This window comes from Momordica charantia, assembly GCF_013281855.1.
Source record: "Momordica charantia cultivar OHB3-1 chromosome 2 unlocalized genomic scaffold, Mcharantia_2.0 BLBB01000002.1, whole genome shotgun sequence".
NCBI classification, from domain to species: Eukaryota; Viridiplantae; Streptophyta; class Magnoliopsida; order Cucurbitales; family Cucurbitaceae; genus Momordica; species Momordica charantia.
The window spans coordinates 5,430,320-5,456,665 of record NW_028275160.1 but is presented as its reverse complement, the minus strand read 5'-3'; the positions used below and the strand labels follow the sequence as shown (position 1 = coordinate 5,456,665).

The following is a 26,346-nucleotide window of genomic DNA, read 5'->3' as shown; positions in this document are numbered from 1 at the left end:
AGCTGAAATTTACTTTTATATGTATTGTAGAAAAGAAAAAAAGTACATGTGTTTACAACAAATAAAAGGTTTTGTTCTCCGGTTAATCCCTATTTTCACAAATGTATTATTCTTTATGATCTCAAGAGTGTCAATCAACCTTGAAGTTTGATGAGATTAAACACTTGACTTTATGCTTGAATTGACTATACGTCTACCTACTTAAGTTATGTTTTATATATTTCATACAAAATTGGAGAAGATTCGACGCTTTGTTACAAGGAAACCCCAACGAAAATTACACAATATTCCTTATTTTCTATGAAATCGATCGTATCTGCTACCTACATTCTATAAAATTGTGCTCGACGAGTCTTTTATTTCATTTTTTTCGTACACATTCGAGAGTTTTATAATTTTACTCATTAGCAATCGTTTAAATCAAGCAACTCGAGTAGTCAATTTACCACTGAGTTAGGCTCGCAGTGACTACTCAAGGTAATACCAAAACAACATATATACCAAACTAAATACTATAGAGTAAAAATTATACTTTTTATTATTCCCTTATCCCCTCTAAACGACACGTCGTTCTAGTCGTTACCGAAGTATGTCTGCGAATTCAATTCAAGCTGCTCTCTCTGCCATCTCCGGCGCTCGACGGTCCGTTTTTCTTCACCTCTATCAGCCTATCGTCTACTCTTCTCCACCAATTCTCTTCGTTTAATATCGAAGTAAATTTCCAATTTATCGAAATCGCAGTTCATTCTGCGTTGGAGTTAAAAAGCCCTAACTTTATCTGTGATTCTTCTCGTCAGTTAGGGTTAGGGTTTTCTTTTTTGGTCCGGTGGGGCTCCATTTCTGTTTTTGACTATGGACGAGGACGTTTGCCGTTGGGTTATCGAATTTATCCTTCGGAGTTCAATGGACGACGAATTGCTGAAGAGAGTTCTTGCGGTTATTCCCATCCCGGACAAGGATTTTCGCCTGAAGAAAACGGTGCTTTTACGGGCCATTGAGAGCCAAACTTTGCAAGCTGAGATCACGGAGAAGTTTCTCGAAATTTTCGAGATGATCGAGCAATTGGATAAAACTGAGGGCCTTGCAATGATGGAATCGATGAAAGCTGCATATTGCGCGGTGGCAGTGGAGTGCACGGTGAAGTACCTGGTGGGGGGAGGCGTCCAAAGATACTCCGACGCAGTGAGGAGGATCTGGAGAGGGAAAGTGACGGAATTGGAGAGGTCGGGAAAGAGTGAGTTGGTTTCACGTGAATTGAAAGCATGGAAGGACGAGGTAGAAGATGCTCTCTGTGACAAGAATGTTCGGAAGAGGCTGGCGAATATGAATACTAGGAATGAAGCTTTGAAATTGGTCACAGCGTATTTGGGTGAGGCTTGGGCGGTTCTCGGCCCGCCATTTCTTCAATTGTCTGCTTCATTGATGGATAAAAGTATGACAAATGAAATGCAGTTCCTTCAGTTGGATCAGGAATTAGGGGCAGCCGATGAAACTGCCATTGTGAGAAAGGATGTAGGTGGCAGTAGTGAGATTGAGTTGCCCCCCCAAACGGTAAACTCTGAGAGACTGGAGCGACAGGAAACCGTGCAAGTCCTTAGTGAAGCTGCAACGGAGAGAACTAATTTGCTGAATATCAATCAGGATTTGGGTATCAACGATGGTTCTGAACAATCCTTTGTTGCAGTGGACACTGAAGAAGTCCAAGAGTTGGCTACAGAAGCAGCGGAAATTCAGGAATCAGCAGTGAGGGACGGAGCAGTTCCGCACCACGCGAATCTAAGCCGAGGCGGTAGTGATACACATCCATTTTTTTGCCCATTCACTTTAATGGTTTGATATAGATAGTAGCTTGCGTCCTTATCATTCTATTTTGTTGGTAAACTAATTAAGATTAATTGTGTCTAATATTGAAATTTTGAGTGTAAACATCTTCAATCTTCAATCTCCAATCTCGTTATTTCTTTTTTGTACTCAGAAAATGCGAAGACTTCTGTCTTGCCTAGATGCAAATCCCTTGCATCCCATAGACGTGTTAGAGGAGGGGCTAAAATTAGTAACCTCGACGACTTGGAGAATGACACTTCACTGGGAAAATATAGTTGCCTAGATACCCCTGAAGTTAACCGGGTGCGAGAAGCGCTTAAAAGCAGCTGTTTAGAGTTGCAAGCAGTGGTGAAGGATCCACTTCCTGATGCATTACGCAAAGCAGAAGCTGTAGCATGTGATCTTGCTGGAAAGAATAGAAATCACGAGCATTCTTTGGAGGAGCGAAACGATGCTGCTGCCACCAATCCAGCCACTAACAAAGATGATGAGCCTCTTCAATCTGGGAATGCAGATGTTGAAAATCCACGTCACAACCGTCAGATAATTGTTACTCGTCCTACTAGCATAATGGAACGCAACAGTACTGCTCGTACGTATGAGGTAACGTTATCCATGTTTGATGCCATCTTGTTACAGCATGGCAACCACGTCTTTTCGACTATCTGTTTATAGTGTTGCTTGGGAAAGTTTCTACATTGCTTGTTGAAAGCTTCATTCTTGAATCTCCATCCTTGCTATATTGAAATCTTTTATGTTTTCGAGACTATCATTGCAAGGAGGAACATTTCCTAGTCTAAACGAAGTGCAGGTACAATTTTGAAAACTTTTTGTGGTAGAACATCCCTTTTTGGGCTACTATCTTGGTGTTGTCGACAACTTTCATTTTAATAATGGATTATAGTATTACTGGCATGGCTACAATTTTATTTTGTCGTAAAGTTCAAAAAAGAAACAAGATACTTGCAAGTACATGCATACGATTTTATGGTTGCATCAGATGTTAATGAGCTATCCTAGGTTGTCGTGAGTTCTTGTGTTGTATTTTGTATTGAAAAGGAACTTTGACTAATTCCCTTGAGAGTTGGTAGTTATTATAGGACAACAGTTAATAATGGTTTCGTGCTTTAGGTCTAAGCACTATTGAAACTCCTTTAGCGTATGGAATATTGATCTACCTGATTGGATGTTTTCCCTCCTGTACCGAAGGGGATTTTTTGTTTTTTACTTTTGGTTAGATTCATGATTTTCTATTGTAAAACTTCTCTCTTTTTGTTACAGTGGGATGATTCGATTGACGGTGCACCTGAGGGCAAGCGCAGTAGCCGACTTCATCTTCCTAGTCCCAAGAGAAAGGCCATTTCTCCCTTGAAGAAGTACGAAGAAATCAAATTTATCCGAAGAAGGAAGAGTAAGAGGTGGAGCTTGCTTGAAGAAGACACCTTAAGAGCTGCCGTGGACAGGTATGTGCTTCTTTTATGACTTTCAAAAACCATTTTAATACGTGAATTTTCATGATATATATATTATTGTGTTAAGTTTTAAGGATTTGCATCTCTCCAGAGATGATTAATTAATTTGAAGGTAAATGGTTAATATTTTCTTTTGTTAGTAGAGGGGATGAATAAAGGAGGTTGAGTGTTGTGTACCCCAGTCAAGCGATAAATTATTTAAGGGGCCGGTACAGTTTTATATCGTTGGATGCAGGAGAGAGAAACTAAAAATTACGGTTTCACCATGCATCGAAAGCTTTAGAGGGCACAGCAACATCGAATAATCTTCCTTCCCAAATATACACACCACCCGCACATGAATTATTCTGTTAAAATTGAACTTGTTTGTCTCTCTATTATAGCATGATAAAGTTGTACACCGTTCACTTAGTATATTCTGTTCTGTTAGCTTAGATTTAACTTTCATTGCCTCTTTAGTTAATAATTTTGCTTGGTTTGTAATAAAGGTTTGGAAAAGGAAATTGGAAGCTCATCTTAAGCACCTATCGTGATATATTTGAAGAGAGAACAGAGGTAAACAATCTCTAAAAGAAAAAAGGATTTTATGTGTGCTTTCTTTTGTCTTTTCAGTGTCCATATCTTTTGAGGTTATTGGGTTGTTCTTGTCAGGTTGATCTGAAGGATAAGTGGAGAAACATGACCAGATACTAGTGTCTTTGTACAGCCCCATCAAAACTCTTGTTTTGAAAGCCAGAGGGATAGAAAAACATTCAAATATAGGCTCTTTGTAAAGCTTTTGATAGTTTTCCATTAGCTGAAATCCCCCTGTGGGTTTTGGTTGTAATTTAAAAAAGAAATCAATGAAGTGAAAAATTTAGAGGTTGAGTGTCATGTATTTGGTATTATTGTGTCTATACCAATTTAAGCATAGCGGTTAAGATACCCATGTACGACCAGGTGGTCATGAGTTCGAATCCCCCACCTTCACATGTTGTGGTCTGAACTCTAAAACATTTCAATCTAACACAATTTATACGATAAATGAATGGGTGGGTAATTTTGGATAGATTATATTTTGGAGATGGATTTAGGTAGATAATTTAGTCAAACAATTATATGTCTGGTTAAAGTTTCGAAGTTGTCTACCCTATTTATTTAAATTTTTTAAGGAATGAGTATCGATCTAAGGGAACTCAAAAATATGTAATTTAGCTCAATTTTCAAGATGCCAATAGAAGGGAAATTTAGCACATAAAAGTTACTCAATGTTCATGAATGCTTACCGCAAAGTTTTCATTGAAGGGTTAGGCTTTAGACCAGAGTTTCTTGGAAAAAACTTCAGACAGCTAGACAAAGAAACAGAATCCAGCAATGGCTCCACAGTTTGGCGAAGCAAATACACTATTAGCATGTCATGTAGGACAAACAAAGAAAAGAAGGCTACACGATAAGCATCCCGACATTGAACAAGACTCGTTTCATTCCAACAAATCTTTTGAGCACCCACCCCATTAACACAACAACAAGGTTACATACATCGAAACAAACATCGGAGAACCGAAACCCATTTGAAGAATCCCCCTAAGAATATAAAAAAAATTTGGTCCTTAAATACAAATCAAATGAATGATATTGAAGTGGAGGAGAAACTTCTCTAGAGACTGGAGTTCGATCTATAAACAATATACTAAATCACATGAATCATCAACAAGTCAGTTGGGTCAAAGCGTCAGCAGCCAGTTCTGCATCAAAAGGTTGTACTGCTCTCACTAGCAGAAAGTGAGGGGCCCTCGGATTTCACGAGTGATGGTCCTTTACTACTGATGTCGAGACCCTGCAATCGGCCTATGGGGTCGCTCTGCAGAACTTCTGAGAGAGAATGAGAATCTGATTGATGCAGAGGGTGGCTAGACATATTAGATAGTGAATGGCTATATGGTGGCATTTGCATGTTCTGAGGGCCTGCAGATCCCGGTTGCGGTGGAAGTTGAATGAAAGACGATGGGGCGTATGCCATGTGATGCATTCCCAAGTTAAACGACTCAGAAGGGCTCATTATTTCCCCGGTAGCGATTCGAAGCCTCTCGACTTCCTTCTTTAGTGCTTCATTCAGAGCTGCATAAGGTTAAGCATAGTTTCAAACAAGACTGAAGATGGCAACGTATATGCAAAAGATTTCTAAGTTAATAGTTACATGAACAATGAAGTAATTCTCACCATCACGCAATTGAGCCTGTTGCTCCATAGCCTGCAGCCGCAGTTTAAGCTCTGTATTCTCGGTACTGAGACCCGTTGTGTCTCGCTGCATAAGATGATAAGTTTTGATCAGGTCATAATTCTAAGCTGGTTGTTACTAACAACAAAATTCTTAATCAGTTACAGAATAGCAACCCCCTTTTTCCAACCAAGCACATCAGTTTCAGGAGCAAATCAGTAAACATTATTCAGGAAAAGGTGAGTAATTTCTTTTTTTCATGCCACAACTACTAGAAATGTTCACCATCCGAAAAAATAAGTTGAAAGGCAAAATTCTGGAATGATCCAAAGCTCAGCTTGATATTTATGGACACAAACCTGGAACAAAGTCAATTGGGCTGATAGAGTAGTTGCTTCTGTTTGAAGGGTCTGCACTTTGCGCTCGAGCTCTTGTATATATCGCGCTTTCCTCTCTTTTGAGCGAGCTGCAGACTGTCGATTTGCCAATATCCTAAACATAATAGCAATGACATGAGGAGGTCTCCCAAGAGTTTCAAACATTCGTTGAGTGAAGATGAAACCATTATGTGCATCGAGACGTATCAAAAGATGAAGCAAAACATGCAATACAATGTATTTGCTGATGCACAAGAGGGAAGAAACACAATGAATGATGCAATACAATTAATATTTCATCTTTACCATGTTATGTCGTAGAAGCATGAATTATAAGAACTGCAAACTCTGGACTCGGGAAATGATTATACTGAAAAGGAGAGATCATGGACCAACTTACACACTATAATAAAGAAAATGGAAACAAATGGTGTAAGCAACTTTGGATCTGATTATCTGTAAGTGTAAACAAAACATTCAAATATAAAATATAAGTGGAACTAGTTCCCTCTTCCCTTAAACTGAATTTGGAGAAAGCAGAGAAATTTTACCAAGCCAACTTGAAAAAATGGAGAAACTTCAGACAAGCGTGCACCGACATTAGTGCACAAAAAAGAAAACAAGAAACTAGGAAACCCAGGTGCGGAAAAGTTGAATCAGCTCAATTTATGAACTATAACCGATCAAACACTGAAAACTTCTGTGCAATCCCGCTTCGAGTCAAGCATAATTTATCACAGTCAACAGCTGATCATGCTGCTATTATTGATCAAAGTGAAAGAATTTGCTAGTGGGAGGTAGTTAAGCAAATTTAATAATCAAAACAAAGAGTAGTTAGCGAGTTGTCTTGTCTACCAGAACAGAAAATTATTGATAATATAAACTAAAAAACATGGTCAATAGCGATAATTCAGCAGGTCAAATGATGTGGAGCAGCAATTGAGCAAAAAAATGGATCGAAACAGTTGCTCAGAACTCATAAATCAGCTGACATTACCAATTTACTCCCAGAAGACAGAGAAAGAAGGCATAATAAAATTGGAATGAAGAAATACCTTTTGGCGCGCTTGGGGTCACTGGTCCAGAGCTCAGCCAACTTATCCGGAGGCATGGCTTTCTTGGCTTCCATTATCTCCCCAAACATGCTGGACGAGGACGTCGTTCCGTCCACGGAGACGCTATGGCGATGCCTTGGCTTTGAAGTCTTCTCTCCCTCACTACCGCCGGCGCCTTCACTTCCGCCATTGGCATTATGATCCGCGTAATTCCCCCCTCCATTACCCCCAAGCTTCTTCACATCAATGTAGGTAGAAAACAGATCATCCTCCGATCCGATCTCCTCCAGACTTGCGGTGGACGAACCGCCATTGAACGGATCGGAGCCGGAGAGATCCATCATATCCTCCGGTAAGCGGAAGCTGACTTCCGAATGAGCCCGCCGATGATGAGAACCGGCTCTCAGCACGAATGAACCGTTGGGGGAATTCGAATTCCCGAACATTGAGGAGGAAGCGGTCGCATTCGCCACCGGCGGGGGTTTATGAGTCTTCGGCGGCGGAGGAGCTACTGCCGGCGACAATGCAACATTGAGCGGAGGAATCGGATTGGAATTGGGAGTGTGGATAGGGTTTGAAGAAGCTGGATCTTGCATTTTCCTTTTCCCCCACCTCTAGGGCTCTCTCTCTGAGTTTTCCGGGCGAGTGTCTCTCTCTCTCTAGAATCTCTCTCTAAAATCTCCTTGCCCGAGCCATGTGCTTGGCTAATAAAGCTTTTTTTTTTTTCCTATTGTTCTTCTTCTTAATTCATTTTCTTATTTATTTCTTTATTTCGTTTGAAAACTGGGAAAGCGGAAAAGCTCCTAAAAAGAACTGTCAAATTTTTTTCTTTTCTAAATTTCGGCTCTACAGTCTGTTTTGTTTTGCTGTTGGTTTTCTTTGACGACGTCGTTTACTACATTTGACATGGGAAGTCGTTGAATTTTGACTTGAAAATAGTGGAAATTGGAAAAGTCTTCTCTTGCAATGTCTTTTTGCCTCGATAATTCTTTGAGATTTTACCGAAATTGTCTTTTCTTTTCTTTTTTTTTTTTTAAAAAAAAGGTAAAGACAAGACAAGACACCGAAACATCTGGAAATCAAACAACAAATTAATCGGATGTAAATTATCAAGAATCTCTTTTTCGAAAATTTTGGTTTGTGTCTATGAGTTGTGGTTGTTTTGCTTTTATAGCCCGATTTAGATGTATATTAATTATTTTATTGATGCTTTTATACGGGTAGAAAAATCCAAAAAATATTAAAAAATCAATAAAATGTCATTAATATATATACATAATATTAATATTAATTATTTTTAACTTATTTAGAAATAGTAATAAATATTTTTTATTGTTTTTTAAATTTATTTAATTTTTATAAAATATTTATCGACATTGACATTTACATGAAATTGAGATCTTGATATTTTTATTGACGTTGACATTTAAAACTAGTTCATTTTTTTAGTACAATAAATGTAGAAGTGCAGTGATTTTAACCTTTAACTTCAAAGGAGGGAATTATACGCCTTTATAGCTAAGCTATGTTGTCAAACTCGATTTAATGTATATATTTTCTTTTAATACAACAAATGTGGAAGTAGAAGTTTTAGTACAACTATGTTCATATTGACTTAATATGGAGATTCTTTTTACATGCATGACTTAAAATTGATACTTTTAACTTTTACTTACCATTCTAGTTATCCATTATATTATTATTATTATTATTATTATTATTATTTTGCAACACATATTAATCTATTTAACCATCATCGATTATTCTATAATTTATAATTACTTTTTACTCAGTTAATTTTATAATATTTTGGTTAAATTATGTTACATTGTAGTTAAACCTAGTTTTCTCAACATATGAGAAGTGAGTCTGATTATTTTAAAAAAAAAAACTAAACTAAACTAAACTACTTTTTCATCACAATTGGCAAGCTGTTCATAGGAATTTAAAAAAAAAAAACAAAGGAAAAGGAAAGGGAGAAAAAAAAAAACAAACGAAGTGCTTATTTTCAATGTGAGTGTATTTACCTAAAACTTACCTACATACTCATCAATATAAGTTTTTGCTTACTTTCTATCATGACTCATTTTTTATGTTGGTATATTTACCTAATACTTGCCTACATCTTCCTCAATAAATTTTTTTTATTAACTTTCAATCATGACTTGTTCTTAATTTTCTATTTGTAATACATTTAATAGATTAGAATATCATACCAATATGAACCTACATAAATTAAGAAACTATACATTTCATCTTAGAAGTGAGATGTTTTACTCCAATTCCACCATTTCAAACTAAAAAAAGTGAACCCTACTCACATTTTTAAAAGATTTCATAGGTTGAATTTAGAATAATATTTAGGTGCTTACCGATCAACACTCATCTTCTACTAACCACTAATAAAAATTTAATAGCTTCTTTAATTTTTTAAAAAGTGGAAAAAATATTTCTTATGTTTTTCTCTCTCTTACTTGTCAAAAATTTAATAGTGGTCTACACATCGATAAACATCTAACTATTTCTCTTCAATTTATTTATTTATTTTGTAACTTGTCTATTCTATTCCTTTTCCAAGTTGTCCATCCAGGCCACAGAATACAGAATAGTTTTAAGGGCAAGCACGTAATATTCGAACAAACCCTCCACCTTTGCAGCAAAAGCAGAGCAAGAATCTAAAATGGTTTCCCTTTCCCAATTCCAATGCATCATCAAATGAGTAAGGAGTTTAATTTCATGCATTTTTCATAAAATCATGTGAAGATGCTTGCCTTAGTACCTTCTGCACGAAGAGAAGCTGAAGCACATGAAGCACATAACTTTCAAGCATCATCACCTGTGAGGATGAGCCGATGCTGCAACTTTTGCTCCTCCTTTTTCTTCCTTCCCCCCTTAAATCTTCTGCTTCTGTACTTCAACAACTGAATCTCATCAATCCTATAGCTACCATTGGATCATGCAAGTTGAAAAAACAATGAATTTACGTACCCTTTTCTCCTTCACATGGAACACAAACTTTATCATCGTGTTTAAATCTAGACCCAATTTAAAACTTCTTTAGTAGAGGTCTAAAGTGCAGTTTACCATGGAAATGGGTTAATGAGCAGTAGAGGTAAAGGAAGAAGAAGGGTAATTACGTACTTGTACTCATTGGCACTCCTGGTTTTGTCACCGATTTTCTTATCTGTATGGTCAGAATAATGCGAGGTCTCCAGATTCTTCTCGGCCAGAGATTCATTTTCTGTTTCATTTCTGATGCTATCGCAATTCTTCTTCTTCTTCTCATAGTTTGAATCATCATCCAAAAACTCTGTGTCTCTGTCGTCTACACAGGCATCCTTGCTTTTAGTGCATTTTTCTTCCTGGAAATCAACCTTTTCACTTCCTAATGATGGAACTTTTGATTCACTTTTTTCGCCAGTGCCGACGCTTCCCTGAGCTGATAGTACAGGAGAAATTGCGGCTTCCCCATGAGAACTAGTAGCTTCTGTCATGGTTCTATTCGTGCCTACCAATTTTGAATTTGAATATAGGTCGCGCCCCAGTGCCCCAGACTCCATATTTGATGGTTCAAAAGAATAAATTTTGGAGACTGAACTGCTAGAAGGACGAGGAACAGTTTCACCATGTTTGCCGGTGAAGGAGAGTTCAGGAAGAGCAGACTCAGAGAAGGGATCTCCATTCCAAGGCATGGGACCTCTGAATGGACGATCTGGTGCTGGATTTTGACACAGAGAGCTCAGGTTGCATTCTTTCTCAAATGACCAGTTTTTAAATGGCCGTAAATTTTCCATTGAAGGAAGTTTTGAGTGATGGACTGGCTTGAACTTTGACGAATTTGATTTTCGCGCATATTTTCCTGGCTCATTTGCATCATCTCCTTGATTTAAACTATTCCCAGGGCCATAATCATCATCTCTGCCTCTTCTCATGCTCTGCCTCAGATTCGAGTCTAATGTTGTGCTATTGAATGCCTCACACCTAACTGATATAAACAGCAGAGGAAGATGAATTTAACTTGTTTCAAAATGAGGAGAAGACAGAGTGAGTTTGTACTTTGTGTATATATATATACACACTTCAAAAAAATGTGTTACGAAGTGCGTTTTCTTAGAACAAACTCATATCACCTGCACTGGATGAACAAGACTCTTCACTGCCAAAAATTGAAAAATCCATTGAAATCAGTCAGAGCAAGAGAAAAAGAAGACAATGAAATAAAACGACAAAAAACAGTTATTTTACTAACCTCAACAAGCTGAAGTTGTCTGTAGCATCGTCTGCCATAGGGCAAAACCAATCTGGCTGGAGTGATTTGTCTTCGAAATCAGAAATCCTTGTTTTCGAGTTCCTGCTTAACACAGACAAAATTTACGTATATGTACCACCTCATTAACATTATTTTTTAAATTTGGCCTACCTTTTTGTATCCAACATCGAGTCACAGTCATATCCAAAAGTGTGATGCTTCGATCTTGACTTAACCGGATCTGATTACCAAGCTTTTTAGTCAACAGATATCGACATTGGGATCTTAAAAATCTTTTAAACTTTTCATGATAATAAATTTAAATGTCAAGGACTTTAAAAGGAAAGGGAGCAAAAGAATGGCGGGGACAAAACTTTTAAGAATGCAAAGCAAGATAACAAGGACAAGTACGTGTTGGACATCACCCAACACATGGATTTTGATGGATTGCAAGTAGATGAGCACAGAGTCCATAACATAAACACACCTGCGAATTCTTGTAGGTTTTCTATATTGGTATATGAAACTTTTTCACATTAAAATGAAGTATTTTAAGCTTCTCACTCGATTGTTTCGCTATGGTAAATCAACCATAGATTAGACAAAACTCACTGCAGACCCATGTAAATTCTAAGATTTTTGGGGGCATTACCAAATAAATTGAATTTGTCCATTGTTCCTGCAGCACTCACACCTCTGCACATAAATATTCATTTCAGTATAAAGCTTTCTTTACCTTTCCAAAACCCAAAAGAAATTAGCTTTCATCAACATAGGACCTCTTTTTGGGAAGATAGGGACCGTCAAATGCATTTGCTGATATATCATACTTCCCATACTTCATAAAGTCAGATGAATTGCTGTCAATTTCATCAAAATGATTCTTCTCAAAGAAATCACATTCCATCTCCCCAAGAAAGTCGTCGTTTAAGAACCTAAATCCACCTAGTAGACACAAGATGTTGAGATAACTTGAAAAGAAAACTGATAATCAATGTATGAATCACATAAACAGGGGGAGGGGAAGCAGCACAAATTTATTTCATCCCCGTCGTACATGTATGCTAGTGTGATATCATAATCATCATGGTAAAGATCTCAAGCATAAATAGTACATTCCTTTGGAGAAGTTTTTGTCACTTTCAAAGAAGTCACTGCTGAACCAAGAAACTGCGTTGATGATGCACACAATATAAGATTCTTTTGTGTAATTTTATTGTTTTCCAACTTTATCCTTCTTAGTACATATTAAGTAGAGGTATCTTAGTCATTTTCATTAAAGTTTAGTTGAGAGTCTATCTAAAGCGTTACCATTAAGTTGTTTGATAGACATCAGTTTGACGAATGAATTTAGTCTTGAAATCTTTTCTTTCAAGTTAGCCTAGAGCTTCTTGAAAAATTACAATTCATGTCTTGAGTTGCATGTCAAGAACATTAAAATAGAATTTATCATCTTATCATGTGGGGTGTTCGACTTTTGGACTAAGAAATTCGCCTCAAGAATTTTGATCTTAATTTGTGCCTAAACCCAACCTCTAGGGTTGAAATCAAATGGATTTGGGAATTTTAGTGTTTGAGAATTAGGGGTTCAAATACTCAAAGAGTTTCTAATTCCAATTCACAGAGATTTTGATATAATTTATCCTTTAAACCAGAAACTTTGATATATAACAAATTATAAAGTACTATTAAACGGAAAGGACATACTGCAAAACACATTAATATGGAATAGTAGATGACGAGTTGACAAAAATACCGAAAAATAATAAACTATCTTAGAGATTTATTTATTTATATATATTTTTTAGCAGAGACAAATTAAATTACAATAAATTCTTCCTACAAGAACATAAAGAGGAAAGAACGAGATTTGAAAGATAAACTATCGTAGTTATATGAAAATTGGTTTTAATAAAATAAACCAACTTACAGTAAACCATGACAAGGATGATAAGAGAACAAAAATTTACCATCCAATCTATCTCTTCCTCCATCCGTTCCATCAAAGATACTTTTGCCCCCATAATGTTTATTTCTTTTGCAATCTTCAATAGAATGGAAGCTGATCTTCGCATGTGACTTCTTTGGGTTATCACATGCATCCATCATGCCCAAGGAATAATTTAACAAACCGTCATCACTGTGCTTTTTGATATCCCGCATGATTATATCCTACATTTCGTGTATCAATATTATCATTGTCAAGCTAAAGAAAGACAAGTTAAAGATACTTGAACTGAAAATTATGAGGCCCACTCAAAATATCAACTATGATAAACGCAACAACGGATAGGTATTATGTAGCTTTTAGAGACTAATAGAATCCAGATTACTTCATGGCTGTCTTCACTGCATAGAGGCACGACACCAATAATTTGAATTTAAAGATAGAACTCGATGAGATTGCCAGAATCTTTGACATAAAAAATTTAAAAGCGAAGCATACAAGATAATGAGAGCACGAATTGCAGAATACAATGTCATGATACCAGGAGAAATCAATAGCATAAATATTATATGAAATCAAACAAATGCAGCAAGATGCTTCTAGCAAAGCTCTTACTCCTTCAAGTTCAAGGTCATCCAACATCTTAATGTTCTCTGAGGAGTTCCAGGGCTGCATACTTTTTTTACGAGGTGAGAATCCATAAGAAAAGCTTCTGCAATCATGCAAGTGAGAGTACTTTTGTTAGGCTGAAATTCAATCTCATATGCTCTTATTTTATTGTGTTTTCAGGTCATCTTAACACGTAGCTAACATCATATACATACGAAGTAGAAGGTGCTCATTATACCACTATATAAAACTTCTATTAGATTATTTAGTGTAATCAGTTATAAGTAACAAATCTATGCCTGCACACACCGTGGACATAGTCAGGATGGTAGGTTTATTTATAGCCTTGAAATTCAAATTACAATCAATTTCAACGTACATTTTTTACCCCTATTGGACGAATGCAAACTTCCTTAACAACTTATGAGACTTTCCGGATTTAAATGAGTAGTGACAGGAAATTTAGTACAGTTCATTTCTAGTGCACAGAGTAAGAAAAATAATTTAACATCTTATATGAAAGGAATGTAATGAGCTACAAAATATAATTCAAATACCTGCCGGTATGCTGTGGGGAGCATGCTGGTGTTTCCATTCCTACTCTGCCCAAACCTGACAAAATTGATTATCATTAGAAATAGTCCGGAGAAAAGGCACTAACTTCTGAAAGTTATACAAGAATATCTTGTCAATATATGGTAAAAGTCTTCATTACTTTGCATACTGGAAAGTGGAAACAATATATATAATATGACATTCAAAAACTATGTTGCTATTCTTTGATTTCTTGCTATGATAGCATTAAAGAACTTTGAATAGTGAACGTACACAAGTGTATAATTGATTGACATCCCTCTAGACTAGAGTTGTTCCCATTTCCAATCAATTGGCAACCTTTGTATCTTCTAGAAGATCGATCATCTATGTTATCTCATGGAAACCTAAGACGCATCTTGTTTTGGTAAAAGTCTGTCTGCAGAATTCTAACATGAAAAACACGAGCAATTCAAGAAATTCTTCTGTCGAGAGAGTCTACCCGCTGAATAAATTTGCTTCATACATCTTGAATTCATCCATACATATGTAATCCTAAATACAAATTTCTCTAGTTAGCAGTCTGTACCTTCGACTGAAAATGCGACATGAGCTTCTTTCATTGGACTTCCTACTGAATTGCCAACCATTCCCTCATCTCCAAGCAAATCGAATATAGACAGATCTGGCAAATGCAAATGTTAGAATAAAGGCACAAAACTAATAGCGAAAACAGAAAGTAATGTGAGGAGCTGATGACAAATAACAATCACAGACTAAAAGCAAAGCTACATTACCAAGACGGCAAGACCACTGTCATTATTTCAAATTCAGTAAACACCAATATAGAAGGAAATAATGGAAAGTAAACAGAGTTCAATTATGATGCCTACTTACTTTGCTCAACAGCTGTCATCCCCAAATCTGATCGAGAATCTACTTCGTTCTTAGTGTTATAATGATTATCAGGATCATTATTTACATTTCTGCCAAAAAAAAAACACGTTACATATAGCAAAAAGTAAACCATGTCTACAGATAATGGTAGATATAATATTGAGGAAGATGTTTCATATAAATAATGTGATTGAAACAATTGCCACTTACTTCATCGGAGATAAAGTCTCTCCTTTGTAGCCCGATGGAGCTCCTGTTTCATCATTGTGCTCTTAAAAATTATGCTTTACTTCAGCTTAAATGGTCTTAGAGACAACAGCTTGGTAAAGAAGAGGCACAATCAAAGAATAAGTTAGAAAATCACGTTTATTTTCAAACTCAGCAGACTTCTCTACTGTCTCTATGTTATAAAGTGTTGGTTCTGGGTCTGTCATGAAATGAGACTGCCCTGTTGAAGTACTAGCCTCTGCAATAAAACATCATGAAAGAATATAAAAATGTAATTCACCATTAGATAAACAACAAAGAATAAGAAACTCCAGAAAACCCAGTCGCATGCAGATCAAATATCACAAATTAGTCTGCCCTATATATATATATGATGCATGACCTTTTACCTACATTATTAAAATATATTAGCTTAACTTCAAGCATTTTATCGAGGTTCCAGACTTGTGGGAAAAGGATTATCGTGCAAGGAAAGATTTATGGAAAAGTAACTTTGCATACTACTACCCTCTATATAAGGTAACTATGAAACCTTTACATGGGAGTGCAACGACAGAACTCCTTTGGTTTCTACTTCCGAGTTCTTCGAAAACACAAGGAAATTAAGTTCTAGGCTTCAATTCAATAGTTTTGGAAAGTTACCAATGGTGTAAGCAGTTTTGTTCTCTTGAGGAATTATTGATAAATTTAGCAAACTAAGAATATCCAATGACCGATGCTCTTTTTGTTCCCTGCCTGTGTCGACCGCATCATGACAATTCTCTAAACCAGATGTCAGCTGTTGTCGTCTTTTTCTTTGTTCGAAATACTGCTTTTGCCTTGAGAACATAAGAGGTTAGAACTAAAAAGATTAGTTGAACTTGATGCAAATGCCATGGAATGGAACTGTTAGCGTTTACCATAGAATGATGTATCGGTCCTCATTTTCAAAACAATAAATTTCACAAAATTCGATTTCTGAGTAGGCTATGAAGATTTCAAAACACTAATGAATGTATGGTAGCAAATAAAATTAAGAACTCAAAAATTCCTTTACCTGTTATGTGTGGATTTCCTTGACTGAATAATTCCCATCATTTGATCATCGAATTTCATCGTGCAAAAGGAAAATGTTTGAGAGTCAGAAAAAAAGTTTAACACAATTTAAATAGCAATGAATATAGACAATCTGAGGAAGATACAACTATATAGAAGTAACTCATATGAACTTTTCTTCTAGAACATAAGCATTAAATAAATGGGAGAGCATGCTATTGCAGTATACAAAATTAAAACGCTAGCCTGATATATTTAGTTTGCAGCCTGCCTCTTTGTGACAATTTATGACCCACAAAATAACACAAGAGAAAATAATAATAATAATAATAATAATAACTTAATCTGCCAAGCGCCTTGAACAACCTGTTTAGATCACCATTGTACTGAAATAGACTATTGTTTCGAGAAGTGAAAAAACAACTGAGTTTTAAATTTGTATTTATTTTATTTTTTCATCTTACTTGCTATAGAAAGCTAGCCACAGAGAGAGAGAGAGAGAATAATAATAGAAATATCGAGTACGCAAGGTGCTACTGCTAGGCTATATCATCTATCCGATCTGTCAAGTATTAATAAACTGAAAATTTTGACTTTTATGTTTGTTGTATAATTTAGGATTTGAAACACCAACTGATATAATAAAACACTAACAATTGCAATCACTTGAAGTAAGACTAGCTTAAATCAGAATTACCGTTGCAACTTTCCGCCTGGATCCTCCCATCCATTGCAACATTTTGATAATGAAGCCAAGCTTTCTTGCAAAAGGAAAAGACAAAAAAGCAGCACCTAGAAACCTGACAACATTCACTTTACAAATAACATGTTCTTAACGGTCGAGTTGTGTAATGAATCTAATGACAAAACAAGCAAAAACGTTTAATAAGATTGGTAACAAAAGGCAAAGAACCACATGAAATGTCACCTGAATATGATAAAATTAAATGGAAAAGGAAAATGTACCTCAAAACCTATCTTCTTTTTCTAATTACAAGATGAATCGATGATTGATTCAGTACAGTTCAGTTTGAAAAGCACGAAGCTGTAAGGATTTGATGAACAAAGCATAGAGTTGCGAGGGGAAATTGAAGAAAATTATTCACGTTTAACAATAAATTATAGTGCCGATTTATTAGCACAAGAAACGAAACATTTTGGTGGAAAGATTCTATTCAACGGGACGAAAACAGAGATACTACATGAGCAACACGATTAATTTATACACTGCCAGAACTAATTAGACCAGGTCTGCTTGAGATATAGAAATAGAGAGTAAGTAACCGCCCGCAAGGTACTGTGACAAAGGATTTCTTTCGTTAAACTTCCTGTTCGCTTGTACCTTCGAACCTAATCCCAGGATCGACTGAAAACACGAAAAAATAGCGAGGAGAGGCAACACTTCGTACAGCAGATTGCAATGTGCGGCAAACATTAAAAGTTACAAGGAGACACTACATTACATACAGCAGTTTGAAATGTGCTCCAAGATGAACGAAAACTTCAAACTAGGCAGAGCAGGGCCATAACAAGGAGAGCTCACTTGAATTCAAATACATAGACAATTTCTCGTTTGCACCGAAAATTTAAAACAGCGACGTCTTATACTTATAGTGGATTGCTCCAAAATTAGTCTGAAAAAACTTGAACGACGATGATCATAGAGAAAGAACACGATGATCATTGAACAGAAGGTTACCTGACAGCGCCAATGTCGACAAATGCAGAGTTTGATTATTGAACTGTAAATGCTAAATCATACATTTGGCCGAAATCACTCTTCGCGAGAAGCGAAGTTCTTGGCGCGAAATGAAACTACGAGACTACGAGTATTGAATTGTTTCGGAGAAGTCGAAAATAAAACAAGATAATTTTAAAAGGAAAAAAAAAAAACGCTAGATGTGCGATAACTATCAGAGAAAGTGTTATTTCATAATATCTTTAAATATTTGATAACGAGAAGTAAGAGAGATAAATGTACTAAAAAAATAAAGAGATAAATATAAAAATAAATACTTTTTAATAAATGTACTCAGCTTGGTCAATAAAATTTTGTCATTATCGGTGAAGAATGGAATATTTTCCTCTGTATTATGGTATAAAGGTGCGAGGGGATGGAAAAAAAAATTATAGCATTATAACAAGTCGCTTTAGCATCGTATTAAGAGTAAGGTAAAGTTTCTATTAAAAGAATAGCGATGTAAAGTTTAGTCCAATAATATATATATATATATATATATATATTTAGTACTAGTCCAATAATATTAAAAAATTGTGTATAGAAGTGAAAGTATAGTGTAAATAAATAAATTGATACTATTGGGTAGTACATAAAATGTTTGTTGAATTCCCACCTAAAACGCAGTTGAAACGAAGAGTTCTTTTTTTTTTTTTTTGAGAAATCAAAACTAAGAGTATTTTTTATATTTCAAAATGCGTTATTTTTTTTAATATATATACATAATCTCCATTATTAAAAAAAAAACTTCAATTCAACCACTTATATTTTTACATTTTATAATTACATTGAAAATATTAAAATAGTTACTGCAAGCTTGTGTTAAAATTTAAATTAATAAATAAGGAATTATTTGTTGACAATAATTCATAAGATAAAGTTAGCTTTTTACGATGTAAAAACGTCGAAAAAGTATAAATTACAATATTTTCATCAAAATAAATACATGGAAAATACATAATTGCCCATCAAAACATAGCCAACACTAATGGAAAAGGTCAGAAATTTAAACCCACTTTGTTACATGTTTTTTAATTAAAAAGATCCATCAGTATAAACTAAAATATATAGTCAACAAAAAAGAAAAAATAAAATATAAGAAACCATTTCCGGTTTTTCCTCTCCAACAACGGGCCCGGAATTTTCAACAATTATGCCTAAACGGCCCAACATTGCCAGATAAGCACAAGGAAGGCCCATTTATATTAATGGGCTTTCGCTTGAATGTCCTTCTTCTTAATCCTTCGCGATGGGAAACCCTAAAACTTGCCTATATAAAGAAGCGCCAGCGGCAATCCTCATTTATCGTTTTAGCGCGGGGGGGTGCCTCTTCATTCCAATTATGCTTCCCTTTAGGGTTTATAGGTTCCCTTTTCTAAGCGTTCTTCAATTTTAAATCTCACGGCGTCGTCGCTGTAGCTTGCTCCGGTTGAATTTTCTGTCGGTCGCGAAATCGAAACAAATGAAAGACGAGAAATCTATCTGTGTACAATAAGCCGATGCTCTGGAATCAAAAGAATGAAGGAAGCATGGTAGTGTGCACAGAAATCGAACTCACAGGTCAACATGTCTGCTCCCTCTGATACTTTCTGATTTGGGGGCCTGGTTTAGACCTACATATTTTTCTTTTCCATTTCTCCATCTCTCGCTTCTAAATCGTATTTCTCGGTGAAAATGAGAGGGAAATTGACTGGAATTTCACTATAGGTTCGTTGATCGTATTTAGAATTAGCTAGAAAATGTAATTGCTCACAGATATTTTCTCTTGATTCTCTGATCGATGGATCGTCAAGGCTGGATCGTTCCCCGAGCGGTCTGATTCCACAGATGTTAGTAGTTCCGAGATCTTTCTCGAGTCTACTATTCAACCTGATATTTTTTTTCTGATTGTGATTGTAATGAGGGAAATGCCTCTTTGAGTAGCCGTATGAACACAATTTTCGGTTTCATATCGGCTTAGTTAGGAGGCAGACATGAAGGTAGTTTACTTCGAGGCCCGTTTGAGAGGATTTTTCAAACATTTTTGTGAATCTTCCTCCAAGCAGCCTTGCACATTTTTGTATTGATTCGTACTATCACGAGAAGATTTCAAATGATTGTTAAATTCGCATGTTTTTTAAAATTTTATGAAATCTGGGAACTTTTTAAGTTTGGGATAATAATCAATCTTTACTCGTAATCTTGTACACGTTTAATTTTATCAGACTTTTGACAAAATTCTATGCTAAAAAACTTATTAAATTAAATTGCACGTGATTATTTGTTTAATAGATCATTAAATAATTCTCTTAAAAGTAAAACATATAAAGTTTATGATAAAATTCTTGCTCTTTCAAAATTTAGCTCGGAGGAACATTTTGAATTTTTATACTCGTTTTTTCTCTCTTTTAGGTGTCACGATGATATATGTCAATTATGTTTGGGCATTTTTGATAAAGTTCATAAGTTTTTTTTTGGTTGAAAATAATGTGCTATAAGGTGTACTTTCATTCATAATAATGTAATTGTAAAAGTAAATTACAAAAATATAGTAGCTTTCAAATTAATAATGATAATAAAGTGAATTAAATAAGGAATTTTTGTACCTGTGTGAATTCAAAAGCAAAAAATTGTATTCATCCAAAGACTATTTACCATTGGCGATGACATCTGGAAGGGAAAAGTGCATCAGGTAAATGTACGCAATTTACCGGGCAATAGTGTACAAAATTTACCGCCTTGAATTGTGGAAGGTATAAATTCCCTGGACGTAGTTTACAAATTACTCGCTGGAAATTCTTCAATGTCTTTGCAATCGCTGGAAATGTCACACTAAAATCCGTATTCAGATTCATCAATATGACCTTCAACTCCCCAACTCGTTCAGAAGCAGCACATGCTGTGGAGGATGTGGGTCTGTCTATAAGGCCAGGGTGTAAATAGACAAAGAAAAGGTATTGGGGGAAGAATCCACACGTGGTTTTTCACTTCTACAGATGGGTCTGAAGTCGTGCTATACTTACGCGATTCACCCTTCTATCATTCCTAAAGTATAGGATTGACTTTAAATCGTGTTGGTTAGATGTAATTTACCTACCCAACATTTCGAATTAGTTTCAAAACCTACCCCTTTTCTTATTATATATTTTTTTAGTTCAAAATTAAAAAAAAAAAATCTTATATTGCACTTGTATTATCTTAACAGGAAAATTAGGTAATTTTAAATCTATGTTTATTTTATACTGTTTTGGGTAAGAGATCTATCCAGTCATTCAATGCTAAAATGAGCATAGGCAAGTAATTTTTGCATATATTTGAATTAAAATATGTATCAATCAAGAGATTTAAAATTTTATTTATATCTCAACAACAAATATTACTCCATAAATACGAATGTTTTTCTAGGGATTACATGCCACCCTGGCAATTCCGTTATTTTTAATTTAGTGAGTATGAAACAATTTACTAAAATTTCACGATCCTGTTCGAACTAAATAGAACATATAAAAGTCAAGCCTAAATCTATGGATCGAAAATGTAAATTGTCCTTAATTTTAGAGGAGAGGAGGATGGATCAAACTCTGTAGAAGATTATAAGCAATGTAAGTTTATTTGACAGAGAAGTAAAAATTAAGCATTTAAAAGTTTTACATATATCACTTGACGACCGCAATCACATTATCATCACCATTTTCAGCCAAACATTCAAAATCTTTCTTCCACAATCGTGTACTCACTCTCACTCTATATGACAACCAAGAAAGCAGAGCATTTCAGATGGAGTTCTAGAATGCCCTCGGCTTGGCAACAATGGTGGAGTGCTTCAAAATGTGCAAGCTAAATTGCCCGCCTTTCTCCGAGGTGTCCAGCTTCGCCTGCCCAGGAGGAGGCAGCAGCTCAAAATTCTGAACCAATCGCCCGATCGTAATGGCGAGGATCGGCAGCGCCAAGATGATTCCGGGGCAGCTCCTCCTCCCCACACCGAACGGCAGGTATCGGAAGTCATTCCCGTTGGCCTCAACCTTCGACTCCTCCTCAAAGAACCTCTCCGGCCGGAACTCCTCCGGGTTCTTCCAGGTCGCCGGATTGTTCGCCAGCCACCACGCGTTAACCAGGATCTTGCTCTCGGCGGGGATGTCGTAGCCGCCGAGCTTGGCGTCGTGGAGGTTCATGTGCGGGACAAGAAGAGGGATCGCCATGCGGAGGCGGAGCGCCTCCTTGATCACAGCCTGGAGATACGGGAGCTTGTAGATGTCGGGCTCGGTGATTGGGACTCCCGGTCCGAGAACCGTGTCCAACTCGTTCCTTAGCTTGCTCTGGATTTCAGGGTGGTTCACAAGCTCAGCGATTCCCCATTCAATCGACCATAATGTTGTTTCAATTGCTGCTCAACAAAATAAAACAGAGTTGCTAGATTAATAACCATGTTCTTCCTACCATAACAGTTTATTAGATTACTCTACTGACTTCTTGAACGAGACTTACCTGCAACGTTGATATTCTCCACAATGTAAAGCACGTTATCTTCGTTGATTTCTCCTTTCTGTTGCGCGTCCAATATATGATCAATTGCACATTTCAGTCCCTCGTTCGTCGTAATCTTGGTATTCCCTAGTTTCCTGTCACAATTTGTTCTCAATTTTCAGTAATTTTCAACGACACAACCAGATTCTCATGAAAGCTTGATTTAATTCGAATTCGGAATTGAATTTGATCGATTCCAACTTACTTCCTCTCCTCGATGAAATAGTCTTTAAAGAGTTTGAGCCTTGTTTCCTTCACTTCCTTGCAGATTTTGAGGTATCCTCTCAGGAACGGCCTCAAGATCGGGATGAAATCGCCGTAGTTGTAATCGAAGCTCTGCGCCAATCGGCTCCTCTCTCCATTCAGCGCCCTGAGTTTGAGAAACAGAGGATCATTCTCGCTCTCGAATCGTCTATCGAACATGATTCTGTACATGTTGTTGTACATCATAAGCTGCAATCGCCGTCGAAGAACGATTCCAGTCGTCGCCGAATCTGGATTCTTCTTCACGTCCTCCACCACGCTTGCGGCCTCGGCCTCCCAGCCGTGCCTGTACTGCTGAACCACCTTGCTGGTGAAAAACGGCACCGTCATGATCCGCCTCATTTTCCGCCAATGCTCGCCGTAGACGGTGAACACCATGTCCTGGCCCTTCCCGGTGAAGATATCAAAGACGACGTTTCTGGTTCGTGAACCGAACTCCACTCCCTGCGTGTGGAGCACCTCCTTCGCCAGCTCCGGCGAGGAAACCACCACGAGGTTCCTCTGCCCCATCCTTAGCAAGAAGATATCGCCAAATCTCTTGGCCAGGTCATTCAAATTGCGGTGGTTCAAGTCATCGCCGACCTGGAGCCAGTTTCCGAATATCGGCACCGGCAACGGCCCCGGCGGGAGCCTGAATCGCTTGCCGCGGAGTTTGGAAATGGCGATGGCGATAACCACCGCGGCGAAGATTCCGAGGAGCGCCTTCTCCAAGAGGAGGAGATCCATGGCGAAGAAGATTCAAGAAACCCCAGAGAAAATTGCCAAATTGGAGATTGAATTGAAAGTTTTCGGTTGATGAGAGTGGGTGAGGAGAGGCGTGGGGGTTTTATAAGCAGATTCAATTTCATTGGTTGGAGAGACGGCGACGTCTGACGGCACGCGTTAGGTGGGACTTGTGGCGAAGTTTGAACAAGAGTTGCCCTCAGACGTTAAGTCTAACGGTGGCTACGTTCCACATTTTTCTATTTTATTTTATTATTATTTTTTTTTTCGAGAGACTGCTGAGGGGGGAAGATGATTAAGGTAGTAGGTGGGCGGGTTGGTGTGGGCAATGTGTCAAATAATGGGCCACATCTTGTACGGCAGCCCTAATAATTTTCTGTGTTTCGATATTCTGAGATCTCGCCACGTGTTCTACTCTTTTCAACCTCCCACTTCGAACGGTTTTGATTTACGGTTGTAAGGGGCAGATGTATGGTAACGCTCGCATTGGATTAGCACTGCTCCTTTTTCCCCAATTTGGCAATTTCTTATTTCAGTTTGTATAATTTATGAACCCAAAAAGAATTTATATCCTTTCCAACCAAAAAAAAATAAAGAAAATAAAGAAAATCAATCTAATGGCTACTTCCATTGTTTATTTGCAGAATTAGCAATATTTAAAAAAAGTCCATTGAACAAAATAATATATTACCTACGATAAATCAAGTTTTCTAGATTTTTTAATATTGTAAAGGTTTTTTTTATAATTTATTTAATCCTTTATGTGATATATACAAGGACATATGTGTGTGTGTTTGTAAATATATAAAAAAGAGGAATAATAAAGGACAATATGTCTCCTCTCACTTTTAGAAAAAGGATTTCTTTTTTCAAGTGTTTTTTCTATCTATTTGCATAAAATACTTATTATCTTCACAAAAAACTTGAAGATTTAATTTACCTCTTGTCCGTAATTTTATTAAGAGCTTTTAAGGGTCTGATTTAATTATTTTGTTAATTAAATTATAGCATAAAAATCCTTTTAGAAAGTCAAAATAAATATTAATGTGCATTAATATGCACTCTAGTATCGTGATTTAGTTGACTTCGTACAATATTTATGATTAAAATATATTTTTTACATTTTATTTTTATCTATACATATTCTACTCTCTTTTAGCTTAATGATGGTAAAACACTCATAATTTGTTGTAAACAATAGTGTTCACATCACACGATACTTTTTTATGTTTTGGACTAAAGTAGACATTTTAAAATTTTATAGACGGGAATCATTATTTTTTTAAGTTAAAATATCAAAAAATATATTTAAGATTACTTATATTACAAATTCATCTTTACGTGGTTTATGATTAATTTCAATTTGGTTAGACTTACCAATTGTTTCTCTATGTACAGTTTTTACTAACATGAGAATAGCTTAACGGTAATTAACACCCACTCATTCTCCTAAAGTCGGACTAATTCAAACTTTCGTATCTCTAATTATTGTACTAAAAAAATCAAAATGATCTATAATCTATAACACGAAAAAACTATATATTATTTCATTTGACTACTACTACTCAATCTGGTCAAAACTCACCTAACCTAATAGAAAATTATTATTTTTTATTAAATTAAGTAATATAATTCAAAACGGAACACGATATCTTTGGAGGCGCACAAATTCTACTTAATGTGAAAACAACTTCGTTCATCGCTATGCGCCTTTTGCTTTTTAAACAAGTTTTTGGTTTCGATCTTTATTTTCTCTTTAAATTATTATACCTCTCCTCCTATATATATATATATTTTTTCTGCAAATTATAAAGAGTTAGGTTCATATTGGCTCTCTCCTTCTATTCTCATACATGTATTAAGATTTCGTTTTTATATTTTAAAATATTTATTTTAACAAATATAGGAATAGATGATTGAACTTTTAAGGTAGGAGAAAAATGTTTTGAACAAATTTATTTTTTAAGGTATCTGTGACCATAGATTAAAATTTGTATTAAATGGTTCTAATAAAATTTAGTAATAGGGCAAATGAGTTCATGAAAATTTGGGAATTCAAATAAAATAAACAATAAACTGAAAAATTACATTTACATATACATACATATATATATTTTGAGGAGATAGAAAATCTTTTTTTTTAAGTACAATATGTAGGGGTGGGGATCAAACTCACAACCTCTTGGTCAGAGATTATGTCAATTACAGTTGAGCTATGCTCACTTTGACTAGAAAATCATATTTAAATACGCTAAAGATCACGACAACATATCTATATTAGTATGTACTAAAAGAAAAAATATATATCTCTATAGTATAAAACCAACCGTTAGACCATGTTTACTTCAAATTAATATGAATGAAGGAATGAGAATCAAGGTGGGACCCACACAATTTTTTCATGTACGATCATAAATTACATTATCATTTCTTATGCTGTATGTCCTACGTATTTATTGTAATTATTTTTCTACTTTTTCCATTTATCTCTTATGTGTTAATGAGATCCATGACCTTTTTATTTAATTGTTTTATATCTTTATTATTTTATACTAATAAATTTTCTTCTAATAAAAATTTATACCACTCTTGTGATTTTATTATAAATCTAAATTGGTTTAATTTTACTTTGTTGTTATTAGTCCATATCAATAGATTTTTTAAAAATAGAATTTATTATTATTAAATATCAT

At 35.8% G+C, this 26,346-nt stretch overlaps 4 protein-coding genes and 2 non-coding genes across 8 annotated transcripts; 3 read left to right on the top strand and 3 right to left on the bottom strand.

The window, feature by feature from the left end:
• The first annotated feature begins 561 nt into the window (after positions 1–561).
• Positions 562–4,169, top strand: LOC111018108 (myb-like HTH transcriptional regulator family protein). The gene is made up of 5 exons (XM_022294059.2): positions 562–1,789; positions 1,976–2,427; positions 3,106–3,287; positions 3,785–3,851; positions 3,948–4,169. Exons 1-5 carry the CDS (start codon positions 853–855, stop codon positions 3,987–3,989), a joined length of 1,680 nt encoding a protein of 559 aa, XP_022149751.1. The 5' UTR covers positions 562–852; the 3' UTR covers positions 3,990–4,169.
• A 571-nt stretch (positions 4,170–4,740) lies between these two features.
• BZIP52 (basic leucine-zipper 52) lies at positions 4,741–7,693 on the bottom strand. Its single transcript, XM_022293868.2, has 4 exons — positions 6,926–7,693; positions 5,853–5,985; positions 5,496–5,580; positions 4,741–5,393 (listed from the first exon to the last, which is right to left on the bottom strand). Exons 1-4 carry the CDS (start codon positions 7,519–7,521, stop codon positions 5,026–5,028), a joined length of 1,182 nt encoding a protein of 393 aa, XP_022149560.1. The 5' UTR covers positions 7,522–7,693; the 3' UTR covers positions 4,741–5,025.
• A 1,739-nt stretch (positions 7,694–9,432) lies between these two features.
• LOC111018001 (uncharacterized) lies at positions 9,433–18,318 on the bottom strand. 3 transcript variants are annotated; one of them, XM_022293925.2, is made up of 19 exons: positions 18,125–18,315; positions 17,123–17,238; positions 16,427–16,449; positions 16,033–16,208; positions 15,527–15,628; positions 15,373–15,415; positions 15,163–15,251; positions 14,855–14,950; positions 14,289–14,343; positions 13,738–13,834; positions 13,145–13,346; positions 11,954–12,119; positions 11,827–11,870; positions 11,346–11,415; positions 11,175–11,276; positions 11,056–11,081; positions 10,067–10,910; positions 9,914–9,960; positions 9,433–9,832 (listed from the first exon to the last, which is right to left on the bottom strand). In XM_022293925.2, exons 2-19 carry the CDS (start codon positions 17,162–17,164, stop codon positions 9,660–9,662), a joined length of 2,397 nt encoding a protein of 798 aa, XP_022149617.2. In that variant the 5' UTR covers positions 17,165–17,238; positions 18,125–18,315; the 3' UTR covers positions 9,433–9,659. The 3 variants fall into 3 exon arrangements, with proteins under 3 accessions (XP_022149617.2, XP_087976624.1, XP_087976625.1); XM_088120499.1 differs by having other exon boundaries at positions 9,684–9,837; positions 18,125–18,317; XM_088120498.1 differs by lacking the exon at positions 9,914–9,960 and having other exon boundaries at positions 9,433–9,868; positions 18,125–18,318.
• Positions 18,319–19,679: 1,361 nt separating this feature from the next.
• On the top strand, positions 19,680–19,784 carry LOC148212707 (small nucleolar RNA snoR100). The gene has a single exon (XR_015789533.1). It is a non-coding gene; the product is annotated as a small nucleolar RNA snoR100 (small nucleolar RNA).
• Positions 19,785–20,112: 328 nt separating this feature from the next.
• On the top strand, positions 20,113–20,220 carry LOC148212706 (small nucleolar RNA U19). The gene has a single exon (XR_015789549.1). It is a non-coding gene; the product is annotated as a small nucleolar RNA U19 (small nucleolar RNA).
• A 1,513-nt stretch (positions 20,221–21,733) lies between these two features.
• Positions 21,734–23,738, bottom strand: C4H (cinnamate-4-hydroxylase). Its single transcript, XM_088120769.1, has 3 exons — positions 22,872–23,738; positions 22,628–22,761; positions 21,734–22,526 (listed from the first exon to the last, which is right to left on the bottom strand). The coding sequence occupies exons 1-3, from the start codon at positions 23,654–23,656 to the stop codon at positions 21,928–21,930; spliced, it is 1,518 nt and encodes a 505-aa protein (XP_087976895.1). The 5' UTR covers positions 23,657–23,738; the 3' UTR covers positions 21,734–21,927.
• Between the last annotated feature and the right edge of the window lie 2,608 nt (positions 23,739–26,346).

What these genes read in the sequence shown, in the direction of transcription:
- LOC111018108 (XM_022294059.2), top strand. Translation starts at nt 853, where the DNA reads ATGGACGAGGACGTTTGCCGTTGGGTTATCGAATTTATCCTTCGGAGT. An exon ending in TTAAGAGCTGCCGTGGACAG is followed by an intron (nt 3,288 to 3,784) that starts GTATGTGCTTCT and finishes TTTGTAATAAAG; the next exon opens with GTTTGGAAAAGGAAATTGGA. An exon ending in TATTTGAAGAGAGAACAGAG is followed by an intron (nt 3,852 to 3,947) that starts GTAAACAATCTC and finishes TGTTCTTGTCAG; the next exon opens with GTTGATCTGAAGGATAAGTG.
- BZIP52 (XM_022293868.2), bottom strand. Translation starts at nt 7,521, where the DNA reads ATGCAAGATCCAGCTTCTTCAAACCCTATCCACACTCCCAATTCCAAT. An exon ending in GACCCCAAGCGCGCCAAAAG is followed by an intron (nt 5,986 to 6,925) that starts GTATTTCTTCAT and finishes TATTATGTTTAG; the next exon opens with GATATTGGCAAATCGACAGT. An exon ending in ACAGGCTCAATTGCGTGATG is followed by an intron (nt 5,394 to 5,495) that starts GTGAGAATTACT and finishes AACCTTATGCAG; the next exon opens with CTCTGAATGAAGCACTAAAG.
- LOC111018001 (XM_022293925.2), bottom strand. Translation starts at nt 17,164, where the DNA reads ATGTTGCAATGGATGGGAGGATCCAGGCGGAAAGTTGCAACG. An exon ending in CCCTATCTTCCCAAAAAGAG is followed by an intron (nt 11,871 to 11,953) that starts GTCCTATGTTGA and finishes ATTTATGTGCAG; the next exon opens with AGGTGTGAGTGCTGCAGGAA. An exon ending in GGACAAATTCAATTTATTTG is followed by an intron (nt 11,416 to 11,826) that starts GTAATGCCCCCA and finishes CTTGGTAATCAG; the next exon opens with ATCCGGTTAAGTCAAGATCG.
- C4H (XM_088120769.1), bottom strand. Translation starts at nt 23,656, where the DNA reads ATGGATCTCCTCCTCTTGGAGAAGGCGCTCCTCGGAATCTTCGCCGCG. An exon ending in TATTTCATCGAGGAGAGGAA is followed by an intron (nt 22,762 to 22,871) that starts GTAAGTTGGAAT and finishes AAATTGTGACAG; the next exon opens with GAAACTAGGGAATACCAAGA. An exon ending in GGAGAATATCAACGTTGCAG is followed by an intron (nt 22,527 to 22,627) that starts GTAAGTCTCGTT and finishes TTTGTTGAGCAG; the next exon opens with CAATTGAAACAACATTATGG.